The following is a 23,664-nucleotide window of genomic DNA, read 5'->3' as shown; positions in this document are numbered from 1 at the left end:
ATGCCTGCAGACTAGAGAGATATTGGAAGCAACATGATCAACGAACCTGAGCCAGGAACGAAGGGTTTTCCCCCATCCCCTATTTATTGATATACTGTTTGCACTGTAAGAGATGCAGACTGGAATACTTCTGCAACACAATCAGCATACAGAGAGGATATAATGAAAAAGAAGGCTGTTATAATATTCTCTTTAAAAGTCATTCAAGAATTTTCTCCAACAAATCTAGCTTACTTTTTCTATCTCTTCCTTTTACCACCTTTCTCTGGTTGTAGAGAATCACATTCCATACCACCAGTTGTAGAACTTTTCCTAAAGAGATGGTGAACTTTGTATAACTCCTGACCATGGTAAATAAAATATAAATATTCTAGCCATTCAATGACCTTCTATTATTATTCCCCTTGAAGGAGTTAGGCTCACAGGTCTCAGAGCACTTCGGGAAGTGAAGCTTAACATCTACTACACATTCCTTCAATTTAAAACACATGGAGAAATAAAATCTAAATAAAAGCTCTGCTCCTCCTTTAAGATTATATCTTGGTGGCTTGCTTCATCTGAAACGTTTATGTGTACCCTCTTCTTTGGCACTGGTCTTTAGCCTGTTTTCACCAATTCTTGTTTTACTGATTTTTTTTTAAGTAAAAGTATTCAGGGATCAACTCAGGCAAAATATCCAGTCCCTATAACCATGGAAAAACAATAGCTAACCTATGACAGTAATCTCTAAAGACATGTTTGTAAATAACTCTAATGTCCTGGAGGGATATTGTCATAATTATTCTGGAACAAACCTGAGGCCTAAATTCTGTTTTAAAAAGTGATTTAATTACCGTAGTAAAGCTGATATATTTTTTCCAGGAATGTAAACATGAATATTTGTGCATTACTCATCGTCTGTAAAAGCTGCTATTGCTTAAGAGTCTAATTTGAAAACATGTATGGGCAACAGGGTTTTGATGTTACAAGCCATTGCAAAATCTGAAATATTCTAAAACAGCTTTAGGTATTTGATATGCTTTTTACACAACTAGTAAGAAGTATAGTAACCTGCTCAAATTAAGCACCTCAAATTATGATGGGAAGCAACCCACAATGAGCTGAGTTAGGTAAACTCAGCTGTTGGAGTGGGATTTATTCATATTTAGGCCTGGAAGATCTGCATTCAAATACCACCACAGCTGAAGGCTTGACAAGCTGCTATTTCACAGCCTCAGTTCTCATTTGTTAAATGGAAACAATAATGTATTCCAGGGGTTTTGTGAAGAAAAGAATAATAGCATTTCCAGAGCTGCTACGTGGTGCTAGATCATCCTCTTCCTTCCAAGTCCCTCCATTAAACCTGCCACTTCTTTGAAACTTTTAGCATAACTCCTAGCCTCTGACCTCACCTCTGCACATAACTCAACTTGTCCCAGTTTTCCCTTGCCTTTTAAAAAAATCTCTTCTGGTCTTCCTTATTTCTTCTAGAAATGCCAGACCCTGAGGGACATCCCAAACTCTGAATCGTATAGGGTGGGATCTCTTGATGTCACAGTGAATGATAGTACTAATGGTAGTTCTTCCATATACCACTAAGAACTGTAATACGGTCTCTGTGAATGTGGTTAGTTACATGATTTTTAATAAATGTGACCATTTACCACATACTGACAGACAAACATGGAGATTAATTCCGGGCCCTAAAAGTAAATTGTAGTTATCAATAAGTAGTCCATCTAGAGCCCAATTATAGCCTCGTATCTCCAAAATACACGTGGAGCAGTTGCGACAAACTGACACAAAAGTCATCAGGCATGCAGACCCTCTGAAGCGTCCATGTTCTCTAGAAGAACTGGCATCTGTGGCCTAGATATTATATGTAATTCCAAGAGATCTCCAGCTATCACATGAAGGTTCAGGCAAAATGAGAATGACCTCTCAGCGGAACATGCAACCAAAAAGTGAAGAAACTGACAGACAGGCATGTACAGTGTAAATGTTCTATCTTTATGTCTGAATATATGCTTCTTACAGTGTGAACAATGATTGTAAATATCCAGTTTTTAAAAACTGCCAAAACATGTACCAGTTATATATGTTTTCAATGCTTTCCTCAGTGGCAGTTTTTACAGAGTATCTAGTTTCTGAGGTATGTAGGAAGACTCTTCCAGATACTTTCCCTGCCACTTTATCACATTAAGTACTTATCAGTAGAGTGCTACTAGCAACTTTGTAACAGCCATAAGTGCTTGATGATTTGTAAAGATTACCACTGAGGAAAGCATTGAAAATGTGGTTTATATAACCGGTATATATTTTGTCAATTAAAAAAAAACTAGTGCCAGGTTAAACCTGCAAGTAATGAACAGTAGGGATCCAGGTGGCAATGTTCCTGAAGACAAATAAAGTGTAATTATCTTGATGTGGCAAGAGGGATAGAATTCAGAATGCAACTGAGACAGCTTTGTTGCAATTCAGCACAGCAAAATGAAGAGTGTCGGGTTCAAACTACAAGTAATGGAGGGTAGGGATCCATCCCATAGCTGCCAATGCCATTTTAAAAGTATCTGTTTTTTTTTTTAAAGATTGCTATGAGGCCCCAATCCAGATCAGGTGCACAGTGTGGTGGCCTTAGGAGCTCTTGTTTCCCCCTATGCCTTTCCCTCCTGATATAGCCCCGCAGGCTGGGTATCACCAGTAGATCCCCCCCGGGTGTGAGTGGCTATGGCTGCTCTTATAGGATGGGGGAGGTGGGAGATTTTTAGACTGTTTTTTTGCTGTCATTATGTTTTATGATACTGTATTTTATGTGGGTTTTAACTTTGTTGTACACCACGACAATTTGGACGGGTCCAGGAGTGGCAGTTAACAAATATAAATAAATGTAAATAAATAAATAAGTGCTGCAACAGCTTCATGCCAATTTTTATAGAACTACACACTCCTTTAAAATGGTGTTGGCAGCCATAGGATGGATCTGTGCCTTCTGTTACTTCTCCCTTCACCTAATTCTTCCATGTCTCTCCCCCCTTCCCTTTATTTTCATTTCTTGGTCTCAAGACCTTCTCATCTCTATTCTGCTTGGCAAAGAATGTACAGATGAAATCTTTATCCAGAGGCCCTTGGTGACCCCCAACAAACTTGGGGACATGTCAGAGGCATCTAAAATTAGACTAGATGTGTGACTGTGACTGCAGTAGAGAATCCCCCTCCCAAAGAAAAATCAAGGCCAGCAGTCTGTGGGAAGGAAGTAGATGGGGCTGATACATGACATCTCCACAAGGACTCCATGTGAAGTGCAGAATCCACTCTTACCTGAAAGTTGACACTGCCCACTGGCAGGTAGCTGTGATCCTCCAGCATGCTCAGATATTCTGCAACTAGTGCAGCAGCATGAACTAGACACATAGCAGCCTCTGTATAACACTTTTTCTTGGTATGCTTTTCTGCCATGTTCTGGAGCCAGGTTAGTCTCAAGTCTGGTGATGTTTGATATCCTTTGGCAATTCTAACAATGGAACATGATAAAATGTATATTACATTTGTTTTAGGCTAAATAAAAAGTTTCTCTTCTCTTAGTGCACCAAACTGTTTAACTGCATTCAAATGAAACTATCAAGACAGGTATCTTTTATCCCCTTCTGATCAACAATGGATTTTTAAATATTCTGAAAATCTTTTCAGAGCTGTTAAAACTTTTGTTTCTCTGCTAAGAGCCAAGGTTAAATTCTTTGAGTTTGAGCAGTGCTCCTACAGAAACTACATAATAGATTAGAGAAATTAACTAATTCAAAGCAACAGCACTATTTCACATTTTTCTTTGCTACTCTTTGGCCGTTTCCACACGGTAGCAGCTGTGTGGGGCCACTGGCGTTGCGTTGCGTTGCTGTGAAGCTACATGCTCCACAGCTGTCTGTGTCCATATGGGGGACACAAGTTCAGCGGGACACCTGGGCCCATTCTGCACATGTTGGATAAGGCACTTTCAGTGTGCTTTTGCAGCTGGATTTTCCAGTGCGGAACAGGATAATCTACTACTAAAATGCATTGAAAGTGCATTATCCAATGTGTGCAGAATGAGCCCTCGTGTCCCACTGAAATAGCCCCCCCCCCGGGAAACAAAACAGCAGCAGATTAGCTCCACTACATGGAGGGGGAGCATGAGAGGTTCTTTATTTTGAAGGACGGTGGGATTGCACGGAGCACAAAATTAAAATAAATGCCCTGGTCCACTCTGCAGCACAGCAAAGCACCACCAAGCCAACCAGGGTATTGTTTGACCCTCTGGAAGGCCCAGCTCCTCCCCGTCCACATTGGCCTGCCACAGGACAGGCCCTGTTGGCCCCTGCAGAGGGCTAAGGGAACTTGGAAACTTCCACGTTCCATTAGCCCAGGGCTTCTGGAGCCTGATCCATACTAGGCCCAGGAGGCTGGTGACCTGGCAGTAACATCATATGGAAGTAGGGATTTGCCCTGCTTCCATATGGCTGCCCTCTTGGCCTTCTTCACCTGTGCGGAATCAGCCTTTGTCAAGACAGAGAAGGTTCATTTGGCAACTGAATTCCTGTCTGCTAATGAGAAACCCAATCAAGTGAGATAGGAAGTCTCAGGGCTACATTCTGCCTTCTTTACAACAGGGACAATATAATATCATAGTCACACTGTCACACTGCAAGATATTTCTGACTCTATGATTCTGTATCTAGATTGAAAGTCCGGCAGGGAAGGAGGAGAGCTCATTAAATCAAAGAGATCTGCATAGAGGTAGATGTGGTAAAGAAATATGCACATAAAAGCTTGAGGTTTACTCTCATTGTTGCTATCTAGACTTTCATACTAGCTACACCACAGATGTAAACTAGTTAAATAGACATTAAATCTTAGGGTTCCCTGGGATCAACAGCATGCTCTAATTACAAATTCTAGGATTCTTTGTGGTCAACCATAATACATAAACTATAATTTTTAAATTGATCTAAATTTGAGATTTATAGCATCTGGTATAGGATACTAATCACACAGAAAATATTTTGTTTAAAACAGAATTAAACTTCAGCACTCCAGCACTTTCTGGCTAAGTTGTAAAGAGAAATATTAGAGACCCACCTGTACATAAGGTCCATGAGCATCTCTGGATCTTCCTGGAACTCTCGCATTTTCACTGTGTCAGACAATATGCTATTCAAATTACTCAATAATTCTTCCACCTAATAAAAATAATGGGGAAAATCCATCTTTGTCCATTAAAATGAACAGAAAACTCCTGAACGACAACAAAAACTGATTTAAATAGTTATAGAAGAGAGTCAACAAAATATTCAGGAATATTTTGTTTATACATTATGTCTGTTCGAAAACTGTGCATGCAGTTGCTTGATTTATATGTTTTTAATATACATGTGGCTGTATAGCAATATGGTTTCTGGACAGTTTGTCATAATTAGGAATATTTTGGCGGGTTGATTTTGTAATGCAGTACTGGCTGAGATGCTGCAAGTGAAATGGACACAATTATGACTCTTGAGGTTGCAAGGCTGGATTGTTCATCATGAACAAAGTTGTTATGCCGAAAAGCTGAACTTAAGTGCCACTTTCTGGCAGACCTTCAATGCCAGCCATTCCTCAAACTCAGTCACACTGGCAAATAATACAGCACTGTTGGGCTTTTGCAGTAAGATAGAATCTCTTTTTCATGATCATCCTGCAGTTGTATGCTTTTCTTTTTCTCTACGTTCCTTTCTCCTGTTACTGTCATTAGCAAGATCATAAAGGGGAAAGCCCTGATTTCTTCTATGAATGTCCCCAAACTTAGCTTCTGGAGAAACAACTAATCCAACAAGAAGAACAAATCTTGTTTGTAAGACTTTAGGAATATATATTTATATTGTTTTATTTATACACAGAGGTTCCCTAAGGGGATAGCAGGAATGCTTCAAAATATTATATTTTCAGTTGATGATTCTAAGTGACTGTTGTTAAAGGGAGGTTAAAAAAGAACGTTCAAGCTCAAAATAGATTTAATTAATTAATTAATTAACATTTGGATTTATATGACCTCCCCCCCAGCATGCCAGCTCAGGGAAGTTTTTAACAGTATAAAACATCTAACATCCAAAATAGTTAAAACAGTTGAAACCATAAAGTGCATTCTGAGAAACACCAGGCCATGATCTTCACTTGTACATACTGCTCACATTCCAGGGGAGGATTTTAATGGGGGCCAGTTTGATGTTACACTGCTGTTCATTGGCCCCAAGCAAATGCCTGGTGGAAGAGCCCAGTTTTGCAGGCCCTTCATAGAATAATAGAGTTGGAAGGGACCTCATGGGTCATCTAGCCCAACCCCCTGCACTATGCAGGACACCCACATCCCTATCGCTCATCTACTGTAACCTGCCACTCCTTTGCCTTCACAGAATCAGCCTCTCCATCAGATGGCTATCTAGCTTCTGTTTAAAAATTTCCAAAGATGGAGAACCTACTATCTCCCAAGGAAGCCTGTTCCACTGAGAAACCGCTCAAACTGTCAGGAACTTCTTCCGGATGTTTAGATGGAATTTCTTTTGAATTAATTTCATGCCATTGGTTCTGGTCCGTCCCCCAGGGGCAAGAGAGAACAACTCTGCTCCATCCCCTATATGGCACCCTTTTAAATACTTGAAGAAAGTTATCAGATCCCCTCTTAGTCATCTCCTCTCCAAGCTAAACAGACCAAGTTTCTCCAAACTTTCCTCATATATCTTGGTCGCCAGAACTGTGCATGCTTCTGAAGCGGCGGCAACTCTTCCAGGAGCTCATTTCACCAGGTTGGGGCCAGGACCAAAAAGGTCCTGGTCCTGATTGAGGTCAAACGTATGCTTTGGAAGATATCTAATGAAGCCTTCCAAGAGCTGCATAAGAGAGAGGCTGAAGGCAGAAAGATTTGCCATCAAGGAGAAAGAGTACAGAGAGCCTAGGGTTGTGGCTTAGTCTGTCTAATAAAATGGAAAGAGTGCCTCAGCAGGACCAGAGGAAAGACTGCAAACAGTCTAGGGCAGTCTTCCAACAGGAAGGTTAATCAGGTCATTCATCATCAGCAAGCCTGTGGAATACTTTTACATTAAAAGGGAAAATGACTGTTAAAGCCTCATCTTGGCAACAGTATCTTGTCTCTCAGGATATGCCTATACAGGTGCATGTATGTATGTCTTGGAAACAAGCCTTTATGGAGGCATAAACATTTGGTTTGCAGTCATTTTAAAATAAATATTTCCCCCTATTTAAAGTTTGTCTTTTGTTTAGGCTTGGCACCACTGGGCTCAGACTTAATACCTATTACAGGGAAGGATCCCCCCCCCATCCCAGTGTCATACCCAAGCCATCCTCATCATCCCCTTGTGCCATCAGGATGCGTGCCTATGTTGAGGACACAGGTGGCCCCATTAACTCCCTCAGTGATGACAGCAGGGATGGCTCTGCAAGGAGTGCAGAGTGGAGATAGAAGTGGAGACACATGGCTTGCAGTGACGGAGGATGGGACCAGTGGAAGGGAGGACTGTTCTGGCAGCACCAAAGGCCTCAGCCACAGGGCTAGAGTCACAGAGCTGGAAGGGAATCCCAGGACAGAGATAAAGGGCAACAGGCATCCAGAAGTCACTGAAGCAAGTTGTAAGGCTTCTCTTTTTCCCTTGAAGGACTTCCCTCCCAGAACCAACAGCTGATTTGGTGCTAATGGGCCTCAGGGTAGGGGCGAGTTGCAAGCAGGGCTAGCTCCACCTTGCAGACCTGGGCAAGCACAGGTCCTGCCAAGAAGCTAAGTAATGTGGGGATAGTGTCTCACAGCCCCTGAAGCATTGCCAGGAACTGAGGCAGGTCCTAAGGCCAATGAGAGAGACAGGCAGGGAAGGAAAGGAGATATAAAAGGAAGCTCCAGTCACAGGCTAGAGAGGATAACACCCAGATCAATATGGAGGCAAACTGGGAGGGAGGAGTTCATGGATGTAAGGAACCTTCTCCTTATCTTTATCTGAAGTCTGAGGGGAGTCTCTGCAATCAAGGTGCATGATGACGGAAGCAACCATTCCTAAAGGCGGGCAGGTTGGGTTTGACATCTTTATTTCCAGGGGATCTGATCAGCGCCCAGATGAGGCTTGCTAACTAGTAGGATCTAATCAGGTCATCACAGAACTCACATTGTAAAAATGTTTGTAAATTTTTTTGTAAAAATGTTTGTGAATGTACAATATTTAGGTTTTGTCTGATATGTTTCTTAAATATATAATGCATGAACAGACTCTAAAGCACATCTCTTACCTGTGCAGGAAAGAGAGTTGGCTGCATATCTGCATCTTCCTCTGCATATGCCAAAATAGTTCGTAAAGATTTTCTGAGATATTCCTCACTGAAATCTGATGCTTTGCCAACCAGAGAAGCCAGTGACATTGTGACTTGCATTTTCACTCTTGCAAAATTCTTTGATAAAACAAAGGAGATCTTCAGTTACAAATCAAATTTCCATTAGCAGTGACTTCTGCATTCATGTAATTTAAATCCCTATATCTTTCCAACCATCTTAAGGAGAGTTTGTTATAACGACTATTGAATCCACCGTCTGAAATCCCATACATACTTACTTGAGAGTCAATCTCCACAAAATAAATATAGATAGAACAGTTACTTCTCTTTTACACAATAAAATAGCTTACTCAATATTACAAGCCCTTGAAATCCCAAGTAAGCCAGTTGGAGTTTTCCAAAGAAACAGCAGTTTGAACAATACGCCCACTTATTATTAAACATTATAAAATTGCACTATTTCAGTGTGACATCCTCTCAAATAATCAAACAAATCTGGTTAGAAAACTGTTGCACTTGCTTGTAACGGTTGTTCATTAACTTGTCACTGTGCAGGCACATATGGATACTGCACAAGTGTGCAGGTCAGCTGCCAGAAGATTTTCTAGCTAAACTAATAACAGACCAGAAGAAGTCCCTCCCAACTGGAGATGTTGGAGGCCAGTTTCCCACTTAATAGTCAGATGCTCCAAGAAGGGGCTTTGAACTCTTCCTCAGTCCTCCTGTGCCACTGCTATGAGTCAGAGACAATAGAAATTACAATACAGAAATCACTGACAGTGGGGTAGGAGGGAGGGATGTGTGCCTGCACAATGACTACTCAATGAACATCAGTTACAACTAAGTGCAATACTGTGCAATCCCACATGGGAGACCTCCCAGAGGTTGGGGTGACCAATTCAGTGGAAAACAGAATGCAAGACAGCTGCCCCTACTTAGGTCTCTCCCCTCTTGTAGTAACATCTACAAAGCAGTGCTCAATGAAAGTGTCTGCAGATGGCTGTCTTGCACACCACAGTCAACTGGATGCCTTGTTGAAAAGGGGCAGATGCTCATTGGGACCCTGTCAAATGTGTTCATATATGTGCAATGGACATTGGATAGATGCCTGTTTGTAGGCCCTCTTGACAGTAAAGACAATCCACCTAGATATCATTTGAAATTATGCACCTTTTCCCTTAGAAGTCTTGTGAAAGAGACAAATAATTATGGAGTCTTCTTGAACTAACTTGTTTTTTTAATAAATAAAATGGCAAAGCATGTTTCACATCTAATACGTGCAGCCTCTTTTCTGCCTCAGATGGGTACAGGGAGGAAAGTGGGAAGTGAAATATCCAAAGGTGAAATCTGGAAACAGCCTTAGACCAAAATCAAATGTTGGGCTTCAGCACTACCCTAAACCTTATAAATGGGCAATCCTTTCTAAGTGCTGTGATTTCACTTACTCTCCCTGCAGATGTAGAGAATGAAGAAGAAAAGTTGGGTTTTATACCTGAAGAAGTCTTAAAGCAGCTTACAATCACCTTCCCATTCTCTCCTCACAACAGACACCCAGTGAGGTAGGTGGAGCTAAGAGAGCTCTTTGAAAAAGAGACTTTGAAAAAACTAGTGACAATGACCACTGTCGGAGAATAGGAGGCCTGGGTTGAGCCCCTTGAGGAACCTTTTTGAAACCTTGTAGGAGAAAAAAGGGATTGTCCCCCTACAGGGGCATGGAAAGCAGAAATTGCTGCCAAATGGGCCTTAACAGATTAATTTAATAGTTTCTTTAGTGGTGATTCTGAAGACAACCTGTTTGGACCATTTTTGAGTAGGGTCTGACTTTGGAACCAAATGAGTCAGAACCACCAACAGGGGGCAAGAAGACCAGTTTGGGTGCTGAGAAAGCAGGCTGTTGTACCGAGAAAGATGTTTTTGATGCCAGGTTAGACAATGCAGTGAAAGCCTTTTTGCACAAAGCAACTTTTAATCAGGAGGTGCAGTCAGCCCTGGCTTTTGGGGTAAAATGCCGGCAGATTTTACGTGCTGATATTTTATGACTCTCATACAAACACATCAAACAAGCATCCATCATAATCTTCAATGAGCAACAAGAGTATTGATTTAACAATGATATCTTTCTTTTAAGAGGAAAAAATGAGGAGCTAGGAAATATTCTACTCCAATGGTGGCAAAGAGAGAGCTCTGGAGCTCCTCGATTTTTTCTAAACAATGTAAGAGAGTATAGCAAAACACATTCCAGATGGAGATAAAGAATTGCTGCAAGGGTGGAGCAATTACATCGGACTCAAAGATTAATTGCTGCACTAGAAATATGCAACTTCTAATTTGACAGAAAAACTAGGAAAGCATGAACACAGGCAACGCAGCCACAGTCTGAGACTGTATAAATGGGGATATCTTACACTGGTGGAGTTGAAACTGTATCTCATGAGGAGATAAAGGGTGGCACAAGCTTGAATCCTAGTGGTGTCCAAGCTACTACTGCAGTGCTGGAGGACTCTCTGGCAGATATCAGAACACTGCTCCACTTCCTCTTCAAACAGCATGTCTCCAAACTAAGGGAAAACAGAAAAAGATACTGTAACATGGGTTCTAAAGGGCTTAAAGAGCACATGATGATTGACTTCCAAGATTAGAACTCTATTTAGCTCTAAAAAGCAGCAACAGCTCCCAATATGGATAAAAATGTTTCTCCCACTATTCATCATACTTCATTTCAACGAACCTACCCTTTGTTTGCATCTTATATTTTTGCCAGCTCCTTCTAGAATGTATATGCAAAATGCCTTGCATGTACCTATGGTGTGTGGTGAATCGCAGCATCATAAAGGACAATGTTATGTGGCAAAACCATTTCAACTGGATCTGATTGTTTCAAAAAGTAAATTACTTGAACTGAAAAACAGACTATATTGACAACACAAAATAAAACCTTAATTATGAATTTCACAATTTCTGGTATTTCTGTATAATTAAGCTTCTCAGTAAAGTTACATTTCATGTAATGTAGGAATTCATTTTGAAAGGGCATTCATATAATCTATATACATACATAATATGTACATAATATGTAGGGCTTCTTCAGTGGATGTTATGTCTCCTTGACAAGTGGAATTTATATTTACAATAAAACAACATTGCATTTTGGGACAGTAACTTTGTTTAGTAGGATGCCTCTCCAACACCTGTATTAAATGACAAATAACAACCTGTTTGGACGTATGTAAAGAAGCCATTATATAAAATATGTCCTGGGCTGAATCTTCATGGATCTTTTATTCCAATCCCAGGTCGATTCAGTTCCTGCTGTCTACACTGAATGTGATTTCCATTTTGATTTTGGACTATTTAAATTTTTCATCTGCAACAAGCATGATTGATCCAGAGTGACCCTACCTTTTCCCCATGATATCCTGGGATGGATATAACCCCCAATATTTGAAAAATTGGCATGAGTAAAGGTGCATCTCTCTGCTTTTCCTGAACTAACTTGCTGCCTCAAGCCTCCTGGCTGATTGGCCAGGGCGTCAGTTCAAAGGCTTCCTCGTTCCCAGGTTGCAAGCTTCCCTTAAAGGGGAAACCCTAACTTCTCTTGGCAGAAGCTCCAGAAGCCCTAACTTCTCTCAGCAGAGATTTTCCTTTTGGATTTATTCCCCCTCCTCTGCTGTCTCCAATCCTCTTCCCCCTTAAAGAAAAGAAAGAGGCTCCTGCTGCACTTGGCTCCTGCTGCACTCCCCCCCCCTCCCCATTCTGAGCTTAATCGCATATAGAACACTTTTTGTTTCAGTGGGGGGGGGGGAATAGAGGAAGATATGAGTTCAAATCGATCTGAATTCAGCAGGATCCACAACAGAATAAACAAAGTGCAGAATCAGCCCTGGTTTCTAATCTAGTTTGTTGCTTCATTAGCATTGGGTCAAATCAGGCAAAATGCTGGGAATTTTGGTTAGAGAACTGCCATATGTGTGCACATGCCACTTTCCTGACTGAAATGATGATGAAGAAGAAGAGTTGGTTCTTATTTGCTGCTTTTCTCTACCCGAAGGAGGCTCAAATCAGCTTACAGTCACCTTCCCTTTCCTTTTCCCAGGTGGAGGTGATCAGTGGAGTTGCTAGTTCTTTATTGGAACAAAATGTAGGTTCTAACAAGGGTCTTTTTCCTAATCTATTTGTGGCCTGTATATCTGACCCAACATTGGAAACAGCAGTTCCATGCTGCCCATCGAGGTACAGAACATATGGGCGAAAATATGTAAAATCCTCCCTCAGCCTGCATCATGGTCCTGATGTAAATTAAGGGTTCACATGCCTGCTAGTTTTTTAAATGCCCCATACATGGAGTTCCCAGGATCTTGTCTGGTCTGGCTCTTAAGAAGAATTCAGATTTTGTTGCAAGTTGACAGATCTTTCTAGTTTGCTTTATTTTGAATGTTAAAGAAAGCTAAAAAATAACCCACAGGTCTTATCTTTTCTACTTTGTCCCATATCCATTGTCAGCAACATTTTCAAATTTTGGAAACAGAAGTCTTCACCTCATTAATTATCATTTTGTCTGAACAATTCTATGCAAATGGTTATTTTGATGGCTGCAGCATATGGATGGCAACACAGCATTCTATGGGAATGTGAGGTTTGAGTTCTAGGACTATGGCCTTAAGAAACAGAACAACAAACAACAAACTTTGCTGAACCAAAGCAGTTCTGGGAGACCATCCAGGAGCCACAAATATAGAATCACGACTTTCATAAAAGAACAGTAGCATAGAACTAATAATTTCATAATTAAAGAAGTAGTTTACCTTGAAAATTAATGTTCGGAGAGAAGCAAAACAGTGAGTTAAGAATGTTGTACTCTGATCACAGCTGAGAGAATTTACTAGGACCTTCAATACACCTCCCAAGAGGTTATCTCTGCAATCCACAGATGAACTTGCCTACAACAGATAAGATGACTCCAAAAATTAGATTTTATCCATAAATGTCATATCTTCACTATCCTTGATGCACTATCCCAGCTTCATATAATGGCAGTGGTAAAGAGTTGCTATTGACTGATGGCAACCACATAGGGATTTCAAGTCAAGAGGTGTTCAGAGGTGGTTTGCTGTTGCCTGTCTAGCAACTCCAGACTTTGTTGATGGTATCCCAACCGAATACTGACTAGTACCAATCTTGCTTGACTTCCGAGATCTGACTAGATAAAACTAGTCTTGGCCATTCAGGTCAGGGCTTCACATAACAGAAGGTGGAAATGAAGCCTCGTTGGGTATGAGAGGAGGAAGGGCATACATCCAGAAGGAAACGTTTTTTGGGGGGGAAATGAGAAACTGTGAATGGCAGATAGAACTGAATTCTTCAGATGAAATTTTTAAAAAATTGATTAAGAAACATCCTAGCATTGACTGAATGCTTAGCACTGCAATAGCACAGATGTTACCATATACAAGGCATCAAAGACACAAACATGTATGGAAAGAAAACCAAAAATGTATAAACTGATTCAGACATGGAGGCAAAGAATGTATTAAAATCACAAATGACACTACGCACAATAATCAGTGTGCCTGTGACATGATATAAATCTGTCACAATCTGAACATTTTGCACGGCAAGCAACAGCTGGATAGAGACAAATCCAACTTTTTGTTGTTCCATAACAACTAGCATGTAGCCAGATATGCAATATCTCACCTGGATGATGTTCTCTAGCATATCCAGGATGATCAAATTTGCTTCTGTAGCCAGGTTCCCACTGAGCAGAGCTTCTTGATCAATCTCAGCTTTTGTCCTAGGCAATAACCAAATACCCATATATAAGTTAATCATACACCTTTTTTCTTACAGACCACAGTAGCTGCCTTTAGAAATGAAACATATCTTTAGGCTCAAATTTCCTATCATAAATATCCATCTTTCTAATCTCTTTGGCTCAGTTCAGATATACAGTGAACCATGGGAAAGAAGCTTCATTGTAGTTTGATATGATATTTAACTTGAGAAGCCATGATTGTGAATGAAAAAATATGGCACGGAATGGTTCAGGAACTGCCATGGCTCCACTTCTGGAGGCTCCTGAATTATAGGAACGGAAATGCTGAGCAGATGGAACACAGCTCTGTTCCATGTGTTACCTGTGTGTTTGGCCCTTGTTTGGGTTCTAAACAAAGCTGGTTTGCTGGGAGGGCAGTATAGAAATGATAATAATAATACAAGTCCTGGTTTAGTGCAAGACCTGAATGAGGCAGAGTTTTATTAGGTAGGCAACTATTCACATGTTAGTAAGCATGTATACAACTGATGGGGGACCCCAAGACAAAACAAAACAAAACAACTCACGTTCACTCGTTTGAGACATGTTTATCAGTCACAACAACATTTTAAAAATCTGTGATAGCTCATAACTGAAGGGGCTTTCCTTCCATATTTCACACAATCCACACTGATTAAGATATCAGATCTATGTAGCAGGGTGTGTGTGCTAAGGAAAGGGAAACTCCTGGCAATGGCAGACAATCTGGTTCTGTAAATAGTCCTCGTTCACATAAAAAAAAAACTTGTGTAGCACCAAAATTACAAAGTCAACAGCAGCTTTTCAGGTTTTAATTATTGTCTACTGTTTTGTTTTAAATTATTTTTAAAATTAGGGCAGTGGAAAGGTCCAGGGTGGTGGTGAGGAATTTGAGTGCAGTAGAGGGCAGCCATCTGACTCTTCCTGCTGCAGCTGTGTTTTCCTAGCCAGAGACATTCTAAAGAGCCTTGCCATTGCTTCCCCCTTCCTTGACTTCCTTGGTGGTCTCCCATCCCACTGCTGACCAGGGCCAACCCTGCTTAGCTTCCTGAAGGAAATGACAGCTTCAGAAGGTGGCATGGAGAGGATCATGTTACTACTGAGCTTCTTCCCCTCCCCAGACTCTGTCCTTCCCAAGCTCCACCCCAGAGCTCCAGGAATTTCTTAACACAGGGTTGGCAACCCTTCCCCAAAAGTCTCCATCCTTGAGAGGCTGGAACAGCCTTCTCCTGCTTGCTCCTGACCATGGGATTTTCCACTGCTTGCTTCTCTCTCTCTCTCTCTCTCTCTCTCTCTCTCTCTTTCCTTATCTGTCTTTCTCCTCTGTGAGGATCCAGAATGACTTTTACAAAAAAATATAGATTAAAGTTCATATTGTTTTATAAGAAATGCTTAATGTTAAGTATTTAAAATATGTTGTTGTAAACAAGTGCAGGAACCAGCTGATGTTCTAAATTAAGGATATGCCTTGGTTCAATTCTAAGGGTAATTTTTATAACACCCGTTGACTGTAAGTCCTGGAAATGTTGTGTTAAAGTGGGATTTTTTTGTTGTGGCTTTGTTTTTATATTTACAGGCAACAGACATCTACAGTATTCAGCAATGCAAAACTTCAAGCAAATTGGGACTTTGGGGAGTAGAGGGAGGGATGATATTGTAATATTGTAATCAAAGATATTTTTCCTTGTTCTTTCTATATAAAAAATAAAAAATTATATTAAAAAAACTTATATGTTTTTTCCAGATTAAAACATGGCTGCTGCACAACTACCAAAATGTAGATAATACATTATGTTTTGAATTACAGTAGACTTACACCAGGAAAGAGGTTTGTGTTTGTATGTGTGGGCGGGGGGGGCACTAGGGATGTGGCCTTGGAGCTAAGAGTGTGGCAGCCCAGAAAAGCTTGGAAACCACTGTTTTAAAAGGCCATCTTTTGAAAATGCAGTTGCCACCTTTCCAATGTATGTGTTCATCCATTTATACAAACACAGATTTGCAATGGATCCCTGATTAGCAGCAGTGATAAACTGAAATAAACAAATGAAAAATCATGAAAGTAATATCATTCCTGCAGAACCATCTGTATGTAGTTGTAAAAACATTTTTGAGATGGTTTATGAATTTAAACCAAAAATAGATTGCACTGAACTAGACCTGAGGCCTTACTGAACATCTATGAATCCTGGAGTCTGTCTCATCGAATAATAGAGTTGGAAGGGACCTCATGGGCCATCTAGTCCAACCCCCTGCACTATGCGGGGCACTCAAAACCCTATCGCTCATCCACTGTAACCAGCCACCCCATTAAGCTTTCACAGAATCAGCCTCTCTGTCAGATGGCTATCCAGCCTCTGTTTAAAAATTTCCAAAGATGGAGAACCCACCACCTCCCGAGGAAGACTGTTCCACTGAGAAACTGCTCTAACTATCAGGAACTGCTCTAACTGTCTCACTTTGTGCTGTGTCACTAAAATAAATGTATGCATGGAAAATACTCCTGCCATATAAACTCCAACTGTATACTTGGGGTCATTAACATACTGCAACCACTATGCCATGAAAAAAATTCAGCCCAGTTTGGCTCACTCCAGCATTCTTACTGCACCAATCATGAACTGGACAGAAGGTCCCAAGACAGCTAATAGTTGCCACATCTACAAAGTGCCACTGAATGCAAAAAGCTGAGTGTGCAAAGCAAGTTAAACCTGCCATCCCCATGGGAATTCAGCCTGCATGAAATTAGCTCTAAACTAGACTTTGAGTCATAGAATCATAGAGTTGGAAGGGGGCATACAGGCCATCTAGTCCAACCCCCTGCTCAACGCAGGATTAGCCCTAAGCATCCTAAAGCATCCAAGAAAAGTGTGTATCCAACCTTTGCTTGAAGACTTCCAGTGAGGGGGAGCTCACCACCTACTTAGGCAGCCTATTCCACTGCTGAACTACTCTGATTGTGAAAATATTTTTCCTGATATCTAGCCTATATCGTTGTACTTGAAGTTTAAACCCATTACTGCGTGTTCTCTCCTCTGCAGCCAACAGAAACAGCATCCTGCCCTCCTCCAAGTGACAACCTTTCAAATACTTAAAGAGGGCTATCATGTCCCCTCTCAACCTCCTTTTCTCCAAGCTGAACATTCCCAAGTCCCTCAACCTATCTTCATGGGGCTTGGTCCCTTGGCCCCAGATCATCCTCGTCACTCTCCTCTGTACCCTTTCAATTTTATCTACGTCCTTCTTGAACTGAGGCCTCCAGAACTGCACACAGTACTCCAGGTGTGGTCTGACCAGTGCTGTATACAATGGGACTATGACATCTTGTGATTTTGATGTGATGCCTCTGTTGATACAGCCCAAAATGGCATTTGCCTTTTTTACCGCTGCATCACACTGCCTGCTCATGTTTAGTTTACAATCCACAAGTACCCCAAGGTCTCGTTCACACACAGTGTTACCTAGAAGCGTATCCCCCATCCAGTAGGCATGCTTTTCATTTTTCTGACCCAGATGCAGAACTTTACACTTATCTTTATTAAATTGCATCTTCTTCTCATTTGTCCATTTCTCCATTGTGTTCAGATCTCATTGAACTCTATCTTCTGGAGTATTTGCCAGTCCTCCCAATTTGGTGTCATCTGCAAACTTGATGAGTAGTCCCTCCACCCCCTCATCTAGATCATTAATAAATATGTTAAAAAGTACCGGGCCGAGCACCGAGCCCTGAGGTACCCCGCTATTCACCTCCCTCCAGTCTGATGAAACACCATTGACAACAACTCTTTGAGTGCGGTTCTCTAACCAATTCCCTATCCACCTAACTATCTGAAAATCCAGATTCCTATCCAAAATCCACGCTGCTGCTGGGAATCTTGCAGCTTCTTGCTGCTTGAGTAAAGGGGGAGGCAAGTGGCTCTCCTACATTCCTAGGGCCTGAGGGGATGGAAGACATCTCGTTTTACCCGGCAGCAAGAGATCAGAGAAAGGGCTTTGCAGGAATTCAATATCTCAACAGCCACCACTCCAGCTTCAATCAGCCCAGCACTGATAATGTAGGGAGAAATCACTACTCTCTTCCATTCAGTTCTGTTGACAGTTTTCATATAACCATAAAGAAGATGAGAAACAGGAACCCAGATATAATATTTTACTGATAAAATAATGCACTCATATTTTTGTTGTGAGCTTCACTGATAAAAAATGTTTACAGGTCTGAACAATCAATTCATTTAAAGCTAACCTCTCATAAATACTGGTGATTTATGTACTAGTGGAAGTAAAAAGAGTTCAGTTAGCCTCAGTACAAAAGAGTCTGACGCGGGTGTCTCCCTGGGATGCCTGAGAGAGAGAGAGAGAGCTTTTTTGGTTCAAGGAGGGGAAGTAGAGGGCCCTTGAGAGAAGCTGTTCAGGTGAAGGTGACAGAAATTCATTAAATGACTTACTTATCTAGCCTCTCGTTTGCTTGCCGCCAGTGTGTCTGCTCTCTCTTCCATCGCAAATTCTCATTCAGGCCTGGGAACCGGTCATTCCCTACATGGGTGATATACACAGATCAGACTGAAACGAATAGTTACATTTCTGAGGGATATTTGTTTCTGCAAGAAGATACATTCACAGTGATATCAACAAGGCAAACTGTAACTTTTTATACACAGAGGAAAAACAACCATATTTGATATGGAATAACTAAACTACCACAGATGGGAACAATATGCCCCCAGTATCAGCAAGGTCTGGATGGGGCCTGGGGGTAAATTGGCCTAGAAGCATAGATAAGAAACAAACTATGCTGCAAATTCCAGACCTGGATGAAATGAACACACCATGAGACTCAGACAGGAGAAGGCTTTGGATAATATACGTTTTCACATATTCCCCTTGTGGTTCCCTTTGAACCCTGGAAAGATCTTCACTGGAGTAGCAGAACCCACTTGGACAAAAAGCAGTGTGGGCTGGGATCTGCGACATGGAGAAGTCACTGGGCATCAAGGATCTCAATTCTCTCCCTCACAACTACCTCAACTTGACCACCTTTTTGTCTATGCCGGTCCCCTGACCCCAGACATGACTTTCATGGGTAAAATGGGTAAGGGAAACATGGGGAAAATGCATGTCCAGTGCTTTCCATATGCATTACATTGGCAGTTGGTTGGATACAACCTCTAAATGGGAGGTATGGAATGAATACCCTTCTACTTCTTTCACCAAGGCCAGAGGCAGGTGGTTACCCAGGAATCACCTTATCCTCCAAAGCTGGTATATTTGGAGACTAATGGCTAAGACTGGTACTATTCATCTTTTGCTATTTTCTGTTCTCTGCATTGTTTCTTTCATAAAGCCCATCCTTCTCCTCTGACATAGTAGGCTTATGTTAGGAGCTTTTTGAACTTCTGAGCAGCCTGAGATCATATGGGAGGATCCTGTGCTTTTCCATATGGGAGGAATCTCTGGTGTAATTTCTTCCCAAACAAACATTATTCTGGTCACATTTGCAGAGGAAGAATGCATGTGGTGCACTCCTCCCATGTGACTTCGGAGTCTTGAGTGAATTGGAAAGGAACCAGGCTGGTACGATTCCTGTACCATTGCAGCTATCTTTGCAAGGGCTTAGGTGATAAGCTCTTTCAGCAACGACTGCTTCTGGAATTGTATGGCTGTGGTCAGAATTTAGCATAATGATGATATTATTAACATTAAAAAAGAAATCCTAGAAACAGGTAGTGCACAGTGACTAAGATAATGAGCTGTGATCCGGAAGGCCTCTGGTTTTAATTTTGCATGTTTACAAACTGGCTAGTTAGGTTCAGTAACCTGCTCTCTTAGGCTCAGTTCCCAGTTCAACAGTGTTGCAGTTAACTGTGACTGCCACTCATCTAGTTGTCCCTGTGCAGGCACACGTCGCATCCACACAGGCCAGCCATCAGAATGCTTTTGTTGGCTTACTAACGGAGCCAGAGGAGCTCCTCCAATCCTCCTCAAAAGCAATTTCCCACTTAACAGTCATGTGCTCTGGGAACAGCCTCTCCCCCTCTCTCAGTTCTCTTTCTATTACTTCTTCAGTCACTGCTAGCTTTCCAAAGGATATTTTAGTTGCTTTTGAAAAAATTTATATCTACAATTTGCTTGTGGATTCCTTGATAAAAATAAATGGACAAACAGCATACCAGCTGGCATTCTGCAGCGCCTCATCATTTCACCCCTGGCTCCCTCTCCTCTTAGTAAAGCCTCTTCCAGGCGGGCTTTTACATCTCTTGACTTCTGGAGGACTTGAGTGCTGACTTTGTCAGAACTCTGCTTACCCTGAATCAAAATAAGGAAGTAAAGTTAAGCAGTTAAACTCTCTTACTGATGTATCTAGATTAGTGTACCTTTAAACACACACACAATCATGAATCTAAACCTAGTTATTTGAAGCTAGAATTTTGCAGGGGGATGCTAGGAATCCAACACCATGCTAGGAATCCAACACCAGGCAACAGAATTAAAAATGAGCAGATCCTGGATTGGATGACAATCCACTTACCTTGTACTCAAAGGCTGAGACACAGATGAACAGAAGGTCTAAAATCCGGTTCAGCTGCACAGATGGTAAGTCTGAGATCCATTTCTTAATAAGATTCTGATCAGCATTTTTCATGATCCATAGGAAACAGATTAATAAGGAGCGGGTTGTTTCTGGACTTAAAATGTTGGATTGTTTGTATGGCTAGGAGGGGGTATATTAAGTAGTTAATAAAAAGGAAACAACAGAAATAAATCTACATCATCTATATAAGAGTAAATATTAACAGTGTCAACAAACATCACAGAGAACAGGAAAGGCTGTTTCTCAATCCAATGCAAAAGGTGAAAAAAGACTTCTGTTGGTGCAAAAAGACTTCCATTATCCATTGAAGCCCTTCTCTATTAGCATAATACTTGATGGAAAAGCATCACAGGATTCAAATGGAGATTAAATGGTGAAGGGGTTGCTGATTGTTGCTTTGGACACCCTTTCCAGTTGACAAATAGGCATTAGCCATGTAGATCTTTTGCAAAGCTTACTTATGACTACAAATATTAGCAGAGAAGATTCTTAGCTACCTGTTTGAAATGTAGCTGTTCCTAATTGATGAAGAGCTGAAGTGGATCTGCCAGACAGAGAGGGCTCCATTTTAAAAAGAGCACATCAGGCAGGGAAGATCCTAACGTATTCCCTGATGTGGCTTCTAGCAGCAGATATATTAGCTGGACCTATCTCTGTTCTGAACACATCTGTTTATGGCCTGCTGCTTCACAACAGTCTAGACTAGGCTTTCTTGATGGCCTTGGAAGGGTCACCTAAATGTTAAACATTTATCAGGTTATATGACCATATATGTAATGGTGACATGCCCCCCCCCCATCCCAAAATGGCCAGTGATGGACCTGGAAGGGTTAGGAAGGCAAGGAACCCTGGGTGGGCATGTACACCGCTATGCTTTTCAAGCATATTCTTCAGGCTTCGATCATACCACTTCTGGGGTTTCTTGACGCCTGAAGAATTTTTCAAGGGTATCTTAAGAGTAAAACAATTGAGAAATGCTTGTCTAGACTAGAGCTACGCACCCTTTGCTTCTCTTTGCAGGTGAAAATAGCACACCTAGAAAGAGCAGCAGCATAAAATTCAGAAAAAAATAGAAACATTTCTTTGGGTGCACACACATCTTTCATGTTAGGCCAACCAGAAATCCTAAAACTAGCTCTTGTGAGACAGTTAAACAGAGCAACAAAAAAGAGTTGTTTGTGCAACAATGCAGTGGGAGAAGACTTACCAAAGTGGACATAGTTGGACCAGAGATCCGTAGAACATTAAATTGGTTTCCAGCAATAGCAAGAGCAATGTTCTGGTTAATTGGGTTTGCAGCCTCTTGTTCTTCATCTAGGGTTCCACTACGTCCTTTTCCACCACGACCATCTGAAACTACATTAGAAATATTTTGCCACTCTATACCATCTATAGCTGGATGTTAATTTCAGCTAAGCTATCAGAAAAATAGTGTTCTAAAACATTTCCAAAGAATATTTCAAATTCTTTCAAAAATGAGACAGAATATAAGGTAAAGGTAAAGGTATCCCCTGTGCAAGCACTGGGCCATGTCTGACCCTTGGGGTGATGCCCTCTAGTGTTTTCATGGCAGACTCAGTACGGGGTGGTTTGCCAGTGCCTTCCCCAGTCATTACCGTTTACCCCCCAGCAAGCTGGGTACTCATTTTACCGACCTTGGAAGGATGGAAGGCTGAGTCAACCTTGAGCCGGCTACTGGGATTGAACTCCCAGCCTCATGGGTAGAGCTTTCACACTGCATGTCTGCTGCCTTACCACTCTGCACCACAAGAGGCTCTCGAGACAGAATATAGTTACATATTAATAAAGCCAAAAGCATCAGATAAAAGCGAACGGTGAGAAAACAGATTTGCAAGAGGAATAATGAAATATGGTGGTCACTCAGTCACCAAAGCCATGCCACCCACTGCCTATCAAAGAATGGCAATGAATGAGCAGACAAAACTTTGGGCAATATTCAGGTGGAATTCCATCTCTAAAAAACTAATCTATGAAGCAAGATAGAGTGAAATGGCAAAGGATGATTTTGCTAGAGATGAAGCTGTCTTCTAATTGCATAACATTATCGTTAACAATACATAAAGTTCTCTCTCTCTCTCTCTGAAACATCCACAAAGGCCTTGGATAATTAACCTCCACATGGCAATGTATGTTATGAGGAAAGCTGAGTTAGCCAAAGAGAACTCCTCTGCTCTTAATTTTAAAGTGAGCCTTATCTGATCAGTTTTCATATCTGTGCAGTCTCCTTAGCAGCGTTGTCATCAATAAGCCTATGGATGAGGGATGGGGGAGTAACAGGAGGAAAAGCCTTTACACTGGGGTTTATCTTTCTTCCAAGAAATCCTGCTTACAGTAATGTGATCAGAGAGATTCTTCAGCCATGTGAGAGGCAAAAGCTGCAATTCCACAAAGCGGTTCACTTTTGAGAATATATGCATGGGATCAGGCTGTCTAAGGGTAGAGGGCAGGAGGAAATTGAACTTGTGATGATATTTCCACCATGTTATTCAAATGCTCAGTGATCAGCATGCTTGCTTTCTGGTTTTCAGGAAAAAAAAGGAAATCACAAGGCAAGATAATGTGATAGTCCTCTCTGAGGAATTATCTTGCCTTGTGATTTCCTTTTTTTCTGAGTTCATATTGAGGAATCCATGGTTTTGTACTTGCTTTCTGGTTTTGACAAAAGAGCTCAGATAGTTCAGATGTCAGTCCAAGAAGAACTGAGAGTAGCTTGCTTATCTCTAGAGGCTCTGGAGACATCTGCCTTGGGGCTTGACTGTAGACTTGCCCAGTCAAGCTTCATAGAGGCAAGAAATTATTTCCAGTAGGTATTCCCGCGTCACTGGACCCAAGATTTAATGTTGGTGGCCAGCTGCAGCCCAAAGAACACCTCTTTCTTAATGCATGGTCACTCCTGCTGCTGACTTTCCTCCTCCTACTGTAGTATACTGGCTCTACTACAGAAGACAGA

At 41.4% G+C, this 23,664-nt stretch overlaps 1 protein-coding gene across 8 annotated transcripts in view; it reads right to left on the bottom strand.

The window, feature by feature from the left end:
- Positions 1-23,664, bottom strand: part of DOCK8 (dedicator of cytokinesis 8) — a 110,559-nt gene that overhangs the window by 13,752 nt on the left and 73,143 nt on the right. For all 8 annotated transcript variants that reach the window (XM_077344875.1, XM_077344876.1, XM_077344870.1 and 5 more), the window contains 10 exons: positions 21,901-22,049; positions 20,631-20,813; positions 20,272-20,407; positions 18,550-18,637; positions 14,011-14,107; positions 13,119-13,253; positions 10,722-10,874; positions 8,275-8,433; positions 5,089-5,189; positions 3,298-3,490 (listed from right to left, as the gene is read on the bottom strand). In XM_077344875.1, coding sequence (XP_077200990.1) covers positions 3,298-3,490; positions 5,089-5,189; positions 8,275-8,433; positions 10,722-10,874; positions 13,119-13,253; positions 14,011-14,107; positions 18,550-18,637; positions 20,272-20,407; positions 20,631-20,813; positions 21,901-22,049 — 1,394 coding nt within the window. The remainder of the gene's footprint in view (positions 1-3,297; positions 3,491-5,088; positions 5,190-8,274; positions 8,434-10,721; positions 10,875-13,118; positions 13,254-14,010; positions 14,108-18,549; positions 18,638-20,271; positions 20,408-20,630; positions 20,814-21,900; positions 22,050-23,664) is intronic.

Source organism: Paroedura picta, chromosome 7 (genome assembly GCF_049243985.1).
Source record: "Paroedura picta isolate Pp20150507F chromosome 7, Ppicta_v3.0, whole genome shotgun sequence".
NCBI classification, from domain to species: Eukaryota; Metazoa; Chordata; class Lepidosauria; order Squamata; family Gekkonidae; genus Paroedura; species Paroedura picta.
Note: the sequence above shows the minus strand (reverse complement) of the source record. Positions and strands in the feature narration are given on the sequence as shown.